The sequence below is a fragment of the Notolepis coatsorum genome (genome assembly GCF_963971535.1).
Source record: "Notolepis coatsorum genome assembly, chromosome: 6".
NCBI lineage: Eukaryota > Metazoa > Chordata > Actinopteri > Aulopiformes > Paralepididae > Notolepis > Notolepis coatsorum.
In genome coordinates, this window is record NC_140170.1 from 47872990 (window position 1) to 47887235 (window position 14246).

A 14246-nucleotide genomic window follows, 5' to 3' on the forward strand; every position below is an offset into this window, starting at 1 on the left:
GATATGTTAAGCATTCCATGTGTATTATTATTTATGTTTGTATATGAAATGTAGTTAAATTTTCAGTCTGATTATCACCGTATTTCACTTTATATCCACTAGATGGCACCATACGCTATGTGAATATATTGTGTGTACAGGCAAAACACAAAAAGAAAAGGCAAAGTGGTTGGTTCCTCCCTGTCTCTGACTGAAGTATTCAAACTGGCTGTTTCCATTACCAGTTTTTATGGCCTCTAATGGTCCCATTTGTTAGCTAAATATAATTTATTTTCAAATGTGGACCGTTGGACAACTCTTTAACTCATTCAGCGCCAGCTATTACCCTCATCCATGTAGTTAATGCGCCTGCTTTCCATTGCCTATTTTCACTGTGCGTCACGATGTTTGCAGAGCTATATCTATATTCTATATAAAGGAGACAATACTATGGCTCATTTGACACTTGACAGTCACTATCTCTTGTCCAACATGTAAAAAAGAGTATGTTTTTTCATGTATACGTTCGCGTGTTATCCCGTGGTGAATATTGTATAGTTTCAGAGTGATCCGGGCTAATTCCTGAAAAGCTGAGTTATGGAGCGCTGTGTGAATTTTGCTAAAGTCGTTTGTGTTGCTCGCCTGGACACGTTACAATTTCAAAATCAAAGGTATATAATAGGTATTATGTTTTATCATGAATGCATCAAAGGGGGGGGGGGGGTCGTTTTTTGTTGCTCTGATCGTCAGCAACGGCATACGTTTTGGAGTATGTTACATATTATGATCGTTGCGATCGATGTGAAATCATTGTTGGATCAAAGTATGATTGATGTCATATAGTCCTTACCTTTACTAGGAGGTATCCCAAAAATAATATTCCAATTGTCTGATCGCAATTTCCAGTATTGATGTCCATCGGGTCCCTGACATGAAATGGCACACAATATGCATGAAGTGTGCTGAACGCGTTACAAGGTGCATAGTTCGGGATCATCCCTATGTTCCCCGGGTCCTATGTTCCCCGATTGATTGATTAATTGATTGAAAATTGTATTAATTTTTATTATTTTATTAACACTTTCACTGCCACACTACCAAAGGCTTAACACTTTCACTACCACACTACCAAAAAGTTAACACTTTCACTACCACAGGTTAACCGTCTGTAGTGTGGTAGTGAAATATGTAGTGTGGTAGTGAAAGGGTGAACCTTCTGTAGTGTGGCAGTGAAAGGGTTCATTATTAATGTCCGCCTTGTTTCGAACTGGTTAGGCTTAGGCCCTCTTTCGAAGTTGGTTAAGGTTAGAGTTTGGAATCAGGGCTGGTGGTCTAAAATATTCAATCAATCAATCAATCAATCGGGGAACATAGGACCCGGGGAACATAGACATGCTCCCCATAGTTCTATTATGTGACGCTGACACATGAGGAAACAAGGGTTGATTGATTGATTGATCATTGTATTAACAGATTGCAGAATGGGTACAATACAGTACGGCTCAATACACACAATTGTTAAGGGGATGCAGACCAGAGAAAATACGTTTGTCTTGTTTACATCAGGGTCCCCCATTTTCAATTCATAGTGACATTTATGACATACACGACATACAGATATATATATATCATGCCATTTATGACATACAAGATATACAAATATACAGTACTACTGTTTAAGAGACAGAGGATCCTAAAAGAAAATAATTGTGTAGACGGGCAAAACGCAAAAAAAAAAGAAAAGTGATTGGTTCCTCCCTGTCTCCGACTGAAGTATTGGCTGTTTCCATTACCAGTTTTTATTGCCTACACATAAATGGTCCCATTTGTTAGCTAAATATATTTAGGGCAACCTGTGTTATTTTCAAATTGTATGTGGACCCTATTGGACAACCCTTGAATACGCCCCGCCCATTTGTCGTTGACGCTGTTCTATATTCTGTGACGCGTCACGCACCGAGGAAACGAGGGGCGCGGCATGTTTGAATCAACTGACAGCTGGACGAAACAAAGTAGCAACAAAGCCGTCAGTGAGCAGTCACCCAACCCAACGATCTGTCTGTGTAACAAAGTGTCTTTCTTCACCATGATGAGGAGGAGAAGTAGCAACGTCGGCAGGACAAGTTCAACACTAAAAAGACGCAGTGATAATAATTATGTTTTTGACGAATTTGGCTTTGCCCGTAATAAAAGAAAGGAGCAAAAACTTCTTCATCGATGTCACGATTACAGGTGCGGGGTCGGGTCAGGTGGGGTGGGGGGGTTATATGATGATGGTGTTAGTGTGCTTATTTATTAAGCCACTATTTTATAATTGTGCATATCCAGACATTTTCATTTAAAGGTAGTGTGATGATGGCTTCAGAGAGCCCCCTTATGCCTACTACTACTACTACTACTACTACTACTACTACTACTACTACTACTACTACTACTACTACTACTACTACTACTACTACTACTACTACTACTACTACTACTACTACTACTACTACTACTACTACTACTACTACTACTACATCCATTGCACAGTGTCTACCACAGTATTTGGCTATATTAGCCTTCTTAGCCTAGAGAGATTGATTTGCCTGATCGTTTGATTATGCTTTAAATATCATTAATCACGTTATAAATATGTTTACCAGATTTGTATTTCTCTTCTCTCTTATCTTCCCTCCCTGATTGATTGATTGATTGATTGAATTGATTGATTGATTGAAAACTTTATTAACAGATTGCAGAATGGGTACAGTACAGTACAGCTCAATACATACAATTGTTAAGGGGATGCAGACCAGAGAAAGACTTTCGTCTTGTTTACATCAGGGTCCGCCATTTTCAATTCATCATAACATGACATACATGACATACAGATAGACAGTACTGCTACATCTTGGTAGGGGGGGGGGGCACTGTACCCTGTACCCTGTACCCTCCACCCAAGGTATTGGTGTAATGTGCTGTTTCTGAATGACTGCATGAATGGTGTGTATTAATAGTGTGTGATCATGTCTACGTTCCATTGTGTTGTCTTTTTTTCAGCTACCTCCAGCTGAGCTCTGTGAGGGTCAAGGAGCTGTGTGAAATCCTCAGCTACTGGAATGGAGCCAGCTTCATCTGCAGGAGCCAGGTCGGTTTCGGAGTCTTGACTTTTAAAACGTTGTACAGTATCGGGGCCCTAACTGGATCACAGCCAAGTCAGGACTACTTCTGGTATAGCTCCCTACTACATGACATGGGTGGGGAATTATGTTTTCGTGATATAGGACTGGAGATGACGAATAACCACTTCTCCTAATGCTGCAGTATCAATATTAATATCACTATACCTCCACTTCTGATGAAACATATTTTAGCCATGTTGTACTATATCAGGGGTTTTCAACGTTTTTTTGATGACTGGGCCAATTTTAGAGACCTAACATTGGATTGAGGTCTTTGAAAAAAAAGAATTTATGTAATGTAATCTGTCTTGCGAGTAGCCATCTCGAGTCACACACATCTCGAGTCACACACATCTCGAGTCACACACATCTCGAGTCGCACACATCGAGTCACACACATCTCGAGTCGCACACATCGAGTCACACACATCTCGAGTCACACACATCTCGAGTCGCACACATCGAGTCACACACATCTCGAGTCGCACACATCGAGTCACACACATCTCGAGTCACACACGAGTCATATCATATGCGACTCGCCATGCATGATTCGCGAGATACCTATAGTCACTATGCAACTTCTTCTTAACCCTTTCACTACCACACTACAGCAGGTTAACCCTTTCACTACCACACTACAGACGGTTAACCCTTTCACTACCACACTACAGAAGGTTAACCCATGCATGATTCGCGAGATACCTATAGTCACTACTATGCAACTTCTTCTTAACCCTTTCACTACCACACTACAGAAGGTTAACCGTCTGTAGTGTGGTAGTGAAAGGGTTAACCTTATGCAGTGTGGTTGTGAAAGGGTTAAAGCGAAGTACTGTGTCATGTTGTAGGTTGGTTTAAAACTGTATTGGAACCGGACCAAATATAATGCACGCATTTACACCTTAACAACTCATCGTGGGCCGCCTGCAGGAACGCCTGTACTACGCTGTATGTCTGGATATAATACAGTAGAACTAGAATTTAATGTGATGTATTGTGTTGCATTAAAAAAAATATGTTTACAGTAAAATAGATGTTTCTTCTCCAGGTGGAGAGGTTCATCAGAATGGGTATTCCTCCAACCCTGCGTGGCAGAGTGTGGAAATGTCTCCTCAACATCGACAGTCTGAGAGAAACCAGCAACTTTAACTACCAGGTAATAGTCTTCTACCGGTACAAACCTAGAACTCTCTGCTGTGTGGTATTTCAAAATCTGCTTAATCATTTACTTTGGATGTCCGTGGTTAGCATATTAATAACCAAGACAAAGCGGGGCTCGCAACTCACTTGTTGTTCCAAGGTGTTTTAATTGACGAAAAGGCAGTAGATACGACGTTTCGACCGACCTTTCCGGTCTTCTTCAACAACAAGTTTGAAGAAGACCGGAAAGGTCGGTCGAAACGTCATATCTACTGCCTTTTTGACAATTAAAGGAAAATCTGTTTACTAAAAAGAAAAAAAAGAAAAAAACATTTAGGGCATTTAATTTTGTAATGTGTTGGGTTTGTCCCTGTTCTCCAGCAGTCCTTAGGACATTTCATTTTGTAATGTGTTGGGTTTGTCCCTGTTCTCCAGCAGTCCTTAGGACATTTCATTTTGTAATGCGTTTGGTTTGTCCCTGTTCTCCAGCAGTCCTTAGGACATTTCATTTTGTAATGTGTTGGGTTTGTCCCTGTTCTCCAGCAGTCCTTAGGACATTTCATTTTGTAATGTGTTGGGTTTGTCCCTGTTCTCCAGCAGTCCTTAGGGCATTTCATTTTGTAATGCATTTGGTTTGTCCCTGTTCTCCAGCAGTCCTTAGGACATTTCATTTTGTAATGTGTTGGGTTTGTCCCTGTTCTCCAGCAGTCCTTAGGACATTTCATTTTGTAATGTGTTGGGTTTGTCCCTGTTCTCCAGCAGTCCTTAGGACATTTCATTTTGTAATGTGTTTGGTTTGTCCCTGTTCTCCAGCAGTCCTTAGGACATTTCATTTTGTAATGTGTTGGGGTTGTCCCTGTTCTCCAGCAGTCCTTAGGGCATTTCATTTTGTAATGTGTTGGGTTTGTCCCTGTTCTCCAGCAGTCCTTAGGACATTTCATTTTGTAATGTGTTGGGTTTGTCCCTGTTCTCCAGCAGTCCTTAGGACATTTCATTTTGTAATGTGTTTGGTTTGTCCCTGTTCTCCAGCAGTCCTCAAGGTAAGGACTCCATATTGTGCCCCATGACCATGCTGGTAATTGTCATGTCATGTTCACCAACAGAATTGTGTTGTTGTTGTTGTTCTGTTGACTACCAGAGATGTCTGTTGGAGGTGCGAGGTCCCCTTGTGGATCTGGGTGTCAGTGAGTACGGAATCCTCTCTGCCATCTCTACACTGAGTGAAACTCAGAACGACCTGGGATTGAACAATCAGCAGCCTCATGGCCCCGCCCCCGGCTACTCCAGTGATGATGTCACGCTCTTCCGCCAGATCGCGCTGGACTTGCGTGAGTTAGACGTCCTTTTCCAAACAGAAGCTCTATGCATGAAAGTCGGGGAGAATTCACTTTTTTTTTGCGCAAACATACTCCTGACTCGTTATTCTGACCTCACAGGTCGTTCAGACCATTATTACCTCATGTCACGAACGCAGCACTATGTGAGGGACACACACGAAGGAGTAAAAGGTGTGTTTTTCCCCCTCTGAAATGTAATTGAGTAAAAGCACAAGTATACAAACCTAATAATACTCGAGTAAAGTACAAATCCCCCAAAACAGTACTCTAGTATTGTAACAAAGTACAAGTACTTTACACCCCTGGACACACACGCGTACAGTAAATGTCCTCCTGTCCATCCCCTCGCATGACTCTCTGATCTACTTCTTCTCCCTTTATAATCAACAACAAGTTTGTCTCCTCCACCGTGTTTTATAAAGTGCACTCAAACTATAAACGGTGGAAGGCGGTCGGGTGGCGTAGCGGAGATTGCGCTCGTCACCAATGCAAGAGGCTGTGGTCTCGACTCCCGGAGTCAGCATTGCTTGCGGCTTGGGCCGATCGTCATACTAACTCATTTGGCTGAGTTAGCGGGAGGGAAGTCATGGGTGGGAATCTGGCGTTGCGGACAGCGACGCCTACAGGTCAGGTCAGGGAGCTTGCTCAGCAAAAGGCAGGAAGTGGTGAAGGCAGCGTGACCTCCCACGCGTTACGCTTCACCAATGAGAGTCTTCGCTGCCAGGTGAAAAGAGAGCCGCTGGCTGTCTCCACATGTGTCGGAGGAAGCATGTGGTAGACTTCAGGGTTCCCTTGTACCAACCAGTAGGGGGAACATGCACACAACGACCAGGTAGGGGAGGGGGGGAATTGGCATAACGACTAAATTGGGATGGGAGGAAAAGCATAGAAAATCAGGTGGAGAAAAAGAGGGTTACAAAAACTTACTATAAACGGTGGAGACGCTTGCCTAATTATTTGTACAGTCGTAGTGTTGGGAGTTCTACAGATGGACGTTGACCCTAAAATGTGTGCGATTCCTCCTCAGAGCGTTCTTTCCCAACCCACCGGTCTCTGATGGGCGACAGGCCGGAGGCCATTGAGGGTCAGGCCAAGCTCTTCAGGGTCCTCCTGGCCTACGCCAAGTACAACCCCGAGGTTGGCTACAGCCAAGGTGACATGCTGCTGATGAAACACTCTGAATGATTGGCTTGGGTGGATGGATGGGTGGTCGATTGATTTGATTTAGACTTTTAATTTCATGTGAAATCTTTCAGACTCATGTATAACACTAGATTGATTGATTGAAATGTTTATTAACAGATTGCAGAATGGGTACAATACAGTACGGCTCAATAAACACAATTGTTAAGGGGATGCAGACCAGAGAAAGGCTTTCGTCCTATTTACATCAGGGTCCCCCATTTTCAATTCATCATAACAATACAGTACTGTTACATCCAGACATTTATGACATACAAGATGATATACAAATATACAGTACTGTTTATTTACAGACAAAGTTTCTAAAAGAGAATATATACATTTGAGGGGGAGGAAACTGTACATTGGGGCGGGTTGGGCTGCTGGCTACCGCCCTGTGACTGGAGTAATGCAGTGCTATTTGATCTGTTGTCTCTGCTACTGACCTGCACACACACTACACTCGCGCTGTGTTTGTTAAAGGAGCCACAGCTACTGTATCACTCACTCTACTGCCACTCTGCACCCACCACACCCACACTGGGACTATTGTATTACAAATTAATGCTGCAAATGAATACATGCTGCACTTTATTACAATACATTTTATTGTATTTTACAATTTTTTTGTTAATTTTTTTGTACTACTTTATGTCTATGCTGTTGCGAGGCAGAGTAGCCAAGAACAAATTAAAGTCACTCCTCTGTGCTGTAACAGAATAGGGACGTGACAATGACATTCTGATGGATTGTTGTGTGTAATTAGAACGTCTATACAAAGATTTGATTTTCAGTCCAGTTTCCAAAAGTCGAGTTATTTTAGTTTGAATATTTCTTAAAAAACAATGATTTTCATAATGCTGATATATCAACTTTGGTGCTTAATTCATTAAATAAATCTGAGATGAGCCTTTTAGTGTCTTTCCACCCTGAAGTATTTCAAATACAAATACAGATATTGGAGTTGTTTCTTGGAATCTGTAATAATTTCAATGTTTCATGATGGAACGTTGGATTTCTGCAGTTACATGCCATAGCCACCAGATGGGAGCAGAGTATCAACAAGCAGAGTCTGTGACCCCAGTGTTTTTTCCATAACTCTTTTCACTGAAATGACTTTGGAGTTGCTCCCAAAACCTTACCCATGCATATATCATCGATACACTCATGCCAGTAATTTCATTGTAGCTGTGCTACAAGCAACTTCAATTGTTTCAACAATGTGTGTTGTTGTGTGTGTCTCTCTCTCCCAGGTATGTCATACATAGCTGCAGTGCTGTTGATGCAGTTAGGCGAGGAGGAAGCGTTCTGGAGTCTGGCTGCTCTGTTGAGCAAACCCAAATACCTCGGTCAGCTGTTTGACCTCAGCCTCAACAAGTAAGAATGGACACTGACCTAGAACCAATAGATTAGTCGAGGGTTATCGGTTACTGTATGTTGCCTGGCTGTTTGAATAACAGCGGTTCTGAACAACAACTTCTCCACGCTGGTCCCTTGAACCATGAATGACCGCCGTGTCATGAGATCATTGTCCAGTCCAGTCCTCTTTTTTTTTAATTGATTCTAGAGCTGCACAGGGAGAGTGGTATATGGTGGCTGTTGTAATGGGTGTGCGTGTGTGGCAAAGAAGAATAGTGCTGTTCTGAGATGGAACCCTATTTCTGAATTGTCAGCTTCTCAGGACTTCACTGAATTAAACTGCCTTGTTTTTTTCATTGATGGTTTCTTTACATTCTTGGCTATGATAGTAGTGGTGACCGGAGTGCCGGATGTCCCGCGATGATGTCGGGGAGTTCGCGACCCTCTCTGTGCCACCCCCCCTTCCCCCTGTCTCCGGCTGTCCCTGAGCAACGACCGGAGTGTTGAATGTCCCGTGACTAAGACGGGGAGGACGTGACCCTCTTGCGCCGCCCCTGTGCTTCAAATAGATCCGCTATCAACTCTATCTTTAATTTTTCAAAATGTACAGTTGCTATTGCATGCACTCATCTGTGTTTCACCACACACATGAGTGCATGCTTACCAACTGTCCGTCTGCAACACTACTATCACCGACATCTAAGAAGGGAGATCCCCCCTTGAACGGCCCTTCTAAGGTTTCTCTCCTCCACATTGCCTGTGGAGCTTTTTTCCCTATTGTTAGGTTTTAGTGAGTTTTTCCTTACCTTCGCGTGGGGTATGTCTGGGAGTGCTTGCATTCTTTCATTTATTTGCATTCATCTAAAAAATGTTTGGACCCTATGGTGTTCTTGTTCTGTTCTTGACTTATTGTTATGTTGTCTTCTTGACTTGTTTAAAGAAGACCTGTACGGCCCATGGGGACATTAACGTGTGTTGTCGGGCCCTATAAATAAATTTGATTTGATTTGATTTATGATGACCAAGCAGCTAGGATAAGCCGGTCTGTTCATCAATCAAAATAAATAATTAAAGATGCTATAGAGATGACATTTAGCCACTAGATGCCACACACTAGAGCACCAGCATGTCAGACCAAAACAATGGTCTACCATCAAACTGAGTTCAGATCAAACTGTTACACTAGTTCATACTAGTTGTCAGGAACATATTTTAGGTTCGACTTTAGGTTGGCGAGTGGGTAAGCCACCGTTTTCTTTTTTTAAACTGGAGCATAAAAAACGGATCTCTCAACTCGCAGCTTGTTTATCCAAGCAGGTGCATTCCATGTGGGGAAATGGGAAGTATAGGGTGGGGATACATGCACGCAACATGAAAATAACAACATTCATTTCGGACCCACCAATATTTTTGAAATGACAAATTCATAAATCTAAAAAAAAAGAAAAAATGGGGGAAAAGCAATACTTTTATTCTGCACCTTTTCTAATGGCACATTTGAATCTGTAAATAAATCTTTATCTCTTGAACCTCAGATTAGGACAGGGCGATTGACATGAGGGGGCAACTGCATAGCAGAGGAAGGATCTCACTTACTGAGAGCACAAAGTGAAAAATGTGTCATTTGAGCACGGAGGTTGTGATCAACGTGGTGTCAACTGTGGCGCAGAGGGCTTGGAACCCAATGGGGTAACAACAACAGAGTAGCCCTGCTAATGGGTGGCGGCGGCTACCATTTCAGTCCATTCATTGTGAAACAATATAATAGATTATACATGTGTTTTATGGGCGCAAGGCTCATGACTCATGGAATGATAAACGATTTAATATAAAATAAAATAGCAGAGTTTTGCTGAAAATAGTTTGTTCTTCCTCCTCTGATCAGAGTTCAGCATCAGGTGAAGGTGTTTGATCAGCTCCTGAAGCACCGGAAGCCTCAGCTCCATCGACACCTGGTGAGTCTGCAGCGATATTAATATCTATAAATGTGTGATTTATGACATTCATGTCACAACACCCGGCATTGAGAAAAGCTCTTTTAATGAAACACCTCTCGCTGACTCTTGAACTATTATTGGTGCATTTAAGTCATGATCTCCTCGGCTCTTGTTTGGGGGCAGGAGCGTGTCGTTGCAGGTCTCCTGCAGCTGGATGATCAGTGTTATTGTATTGTTCCTGCAATTAGTAGACGCTGACATATTGAGAGAAGGATATTACATTATTTGAGTTAAATACTTTGAAAATAACCCCACATTTCTGCTAAATGAAAGTATTGCCTCAGAATGATTGGCAACTATCACATAAGTGTGTGTGTGTGTGTGTGGGTGTGGGTGTGGTCAGTTATGGTCAAGTGATGAGAAGTTGATCTGGTGAGAGGCCACTGTGGAGCGTCCGTCAACATCTAGGCCTCTTTTCTGCTGCCATTCACTCTATTACACACACACACACACACACACACACACATACTAAATCTCCTGTCTCTCTCTCGCTCACTCACTCTCTCACTCACTCTCTTTCTCCTTCTTTCTCTATCTCCCTCGCTCACTCACTCTCGCTGACTGTCTCTCTCGCTCACTCTCTCTCTCACTCTGTCTCTCTCTCCCCCTCACTCTCTCACTCTGTCTCTCTCTCCCGTTCACTCTCTCTCTCTCTTGCTCACTCTCTTTCTCCTTCTCTCTCTCTTTCTCCTTCTCTCTCTCTCTCTCTCTCTCTCTCTCTCTCTCTCTCTCTCTCTCTCTCTCGCTCTCTCTCTCTCGCTCACTCTCTCTCTCTATCTCTCTCTCTCTCTCTCTCTCTCTCTAGGAGTCATTGGGGGTGTCATCGGTCCACTTTGTGATGCCCTGGTTCCTGACCCTCTTCACCTCTCTGCCCTGTTGGGACTCGGTGCTGGCCATCTGGGACCTCATCATGCTGCACGGTACGCGCACTTTAAAATGCCTGATTTTAATTGACACCCATTAAATTACATGGGATTCAAACATTGCAGAGGTGTAGCACTAGAGTGCATGTTCAGAGGTTTAGACCCCCCAGCCCTACTCATCATGCCGTGCTCCATACAGGGTACCTAGCTCTTTCTTAGTTAGCCACAACACTAATGTAAACTTAATGGGGGCCACTGTAACAAAGCACTTAAAGGAACACTCCAACATTTTGGGAAATTAGCTTATTTGCCATCTACCCTGGAGTTAGACAAGAAGATCCATACCTTTTTCTTCTCTGTGCATGCAGTAGGAGTAGGAAGACATTGGGAACTAGGCTAATGGAGGAACCTACTTCCAGTGACTGACGCTAAGCTAGGCTAACGGTGCGTGTCTTCCTACTCCTACTGCATGCACAGAGAAGAAAAAAGGTATGTATCTTCTTGTCTAACTCCAGGGTAGATGGCAAATAAGCTAATTTCCCAGAATGTTGGAGTTTTCCTTTAAACTGACTCAAAAAGCAAACTGCTTTGCATTGGGTTCCCAGTAGATTTAGGTTCAGGGCTTTTGCAGACTGAAGCGAGGCCCATTTTACGTTGCATTTGTTTTGTGGCCCACTAGCCAGAGCCTGCGGACATCCAGTATGAAGACAAGTTAGACAACATGGTAGAGTCGAAAATTATAGGCTAGGGGTCCAAACGTGTCCTGTCTCGGTGCATCCCAGTGTTAAGGTTCCTTGCATGTACTGTTTGAATCTGGATCACAACCTTTGTTTAAAGTTATGTTTATTGTCATTTTTCCATTGACATGGAAGCACGAGATACAGTACTCGGCTCTCGGTTATGGCCATTTGATACGAGATAAACTAGAATAAAATAAATACTGATCCTCATGACAGACATACAAACTGATTCAATAAAAATCCAGTAAAAACTAATCATTCAATAAAAACAACAAATTGGGCGGCTAGGTGGCGCAGTGGGCAAGGCGCTCGCCACCAATGCAGGAGATGCTGGGTTCGAGCCCAGCTCTTGGCGTTGCTACCAGCTTGGCTGGTCGTTCATACTTAGGGGGTGGAAAGCTGATGGGTGGGGATCGGACGTTGTGGACAGCGACTCCTACAGGTCGGTTGGTGCGCCTGTACAGCAGAATCAGGAAGCTACAGGGGCAGCGTGAGCCTCCCACGCGTTACTCCTCGCCGCTGAGAGATTGCGCTGTGCAGGTGAAAAGATGCGACGGCTGCCTCCTCGTGTACCGGAGGGGACACGTGATGCAAGGCTTCGTCCACATTGCAGCCAGCTTGTGGGAGGCATGGCCTAACAACGTTCGAGACGGGGGAGGGTAGAATTGGACGATACGAAATTGGGGACGGGAGAAAAATAGAAAAATGGGGAGAAAAAGTAGATAAAAAAAATGTAAACAACAAATTGATTCAATAGAAAACTAATCCATTCAATAAAAACCTAGTCTAATTCAGTAAAAACGGATTTAATTCAATAAGACTAATATGATTCACTGATTAACACTTTGACTGCCGGGACACGTCTTTAGACGTCTTTGCTGGCCATGCTAAAGTTGCCGGGGGACGCTGTACGTCGTCCTTATATCAATATTTCAAAAATCTGCGATCGGATTCATATTCCCCCTCCGCTGGCCTGAGATCCACCAGCAGGACCCACTGAGCTCTCTGGCGGTTCAGGAGCGCCATCTGGTGGCCGATCGGCGCAACCGCTTAACAGGAAGCGCAGTAGAGGTTGTGCTGGTCTGCCATATTACTTCCGGGCACTCGGTATAGGTTCCGGCACTCTAGCTCGTCACACTACATAGCGATCGATTGCCAATAACTCGATAAACAACATGATTTGGACGTATATACCATTATACAAGCTGGAGATGGACCGGGTAATAATATATCCCATAATGATAACATTTCTACTCGACGATGATCGCCCAACGGCGAGCGGAGACTGGGGTGAGTTTCGGCGTGTAACGTTACCGTCTTCGATACTAACTGCTTTTATCAACATTTGACCCACATTAGATGAATGGTATAACGCTGCCCACGGAATTATAAACGCCCCCTCGCCCATCCGGTCAACATCAGATGACGTGTAGTAACTTCTAGAAGTACGTCTAGTTGGAATTTTTTATATCGCGCTGATTGCCATCAAACTGTATTTCATCATCAATATAATGCATTTGGGGCTATATATCACGTTCTGGAGAAAGCTGCAGAAAGAGATGAAAACATACTTATACTTTAGACCATATTTGAGTATGAATATGTGAATCAAAAAGTTTAACGTTGCTACACAATGAACAATACATATAGGACTTTGAATGGGCCCTAATAATGGCAATGTAGCAATAGAATTTAAAAAGTTATAGCCCTGCAAAGAAGGGGACTTTCTCCATAGACAAATAGCGCTGGCAATCTATGGTATATCATTAATTTAACCCAAGGCAACCAAAGTGTTAAAAGAGATGGGTGCCAGAAAGTGCTATGGTGCAGAGGCATGGCAGGGATGAGCTGCGGTGAAGTTGGAAGTGATCTCTCTCCCTCTCTCTCTCCCTCCCCCTCCCCCTCTGCTGACTGTGTTTACACGATGCTGTCAAACGAAGTTGAAATGCGATGGAAAAACTCAAACTAAAAGTGAGAACTGGTCCGTGTCTCGCTCTAGGTGTGTCTGCAGTGTTTCGTTCTGCTCTGACCATCATCCAGCTGCTGGAGGGTCGCCTGATGAGCCTGAGCGACGAGGGAGCTGTGTTACCTCTGCTGCTCCGGGTTCCTGTGGACGTGTGAGTAGTGTTTCACAAAGGACCACGAGCCCTAGGTCAGCCTGATCACTTGGACATACATTCAATCTGTAAAACTCACATATTGATAATTTTACTTAGGAATAAAATAGTTTTAAGCACAAATGCTGTGTACATGCATGCATACACACTAGGGGTGGGAATCACCAGAGGCCTCACAATATGATATTATCACGATACTTAACACATTGACCGCCAGCAGCAGGGGGCGCTGATCCCCCTTCATCGCCAGGTCTTTATTCAATGGATATAGCTTTAGACTGCGACATTTGCGAGTGCTTAAAATATATCTTATATTATATAGGGGTGGGGGGTAAATCGATACGTAGTAGTATCACGATACTTTG

General features: G+C 43.4%; 1 protein-coding gene across 1 annotated transcript in view; it reads left to right on the top strand.

Annotated features, from left to right (window-relative positions):
• Positions 1-1993: 1993 nt before the first annotated feature.
• LOC311229465 (uncharacterized protein) overlaps positions 1994-14246 on the top strand; it is a gene marked incomplete at its 3' end in the record, with an annotated part of 202182 nt that continues 189929 nt past the window's right edge. Inside the window, exons 1-9 of the mRNA XM_084315545.1 lie at positions 1994-2211; positions 3022-3109; positions 4195-4302; positions 5425-5614; positions 6651-6776; positions 8059-8182; positions 10050-10119; positions 10967-11081; positions 13764-13881. Of these exons, the coding sequence (XP_084171671.1) occupies positions 2066-2211; positions 3022-3109; positions 4195-4302; positions 5425-5614; positions 6651-6776; positions 8059-8182; positions 10050-10119; positions 10967-11081; positions 13764-13881 (1085 nt within the window). The 5' untranslated portion in view covers positions 1994-2065. The remainder of the gene's footprint in view (positions 2212-3021; positions 3110-4194; positions 4303-5424; positions 5615-6650; positions 6777-8058; positions 8183-10049; positions 10120-10966; positions 11082-13763; positions 13882-14246) is intronic.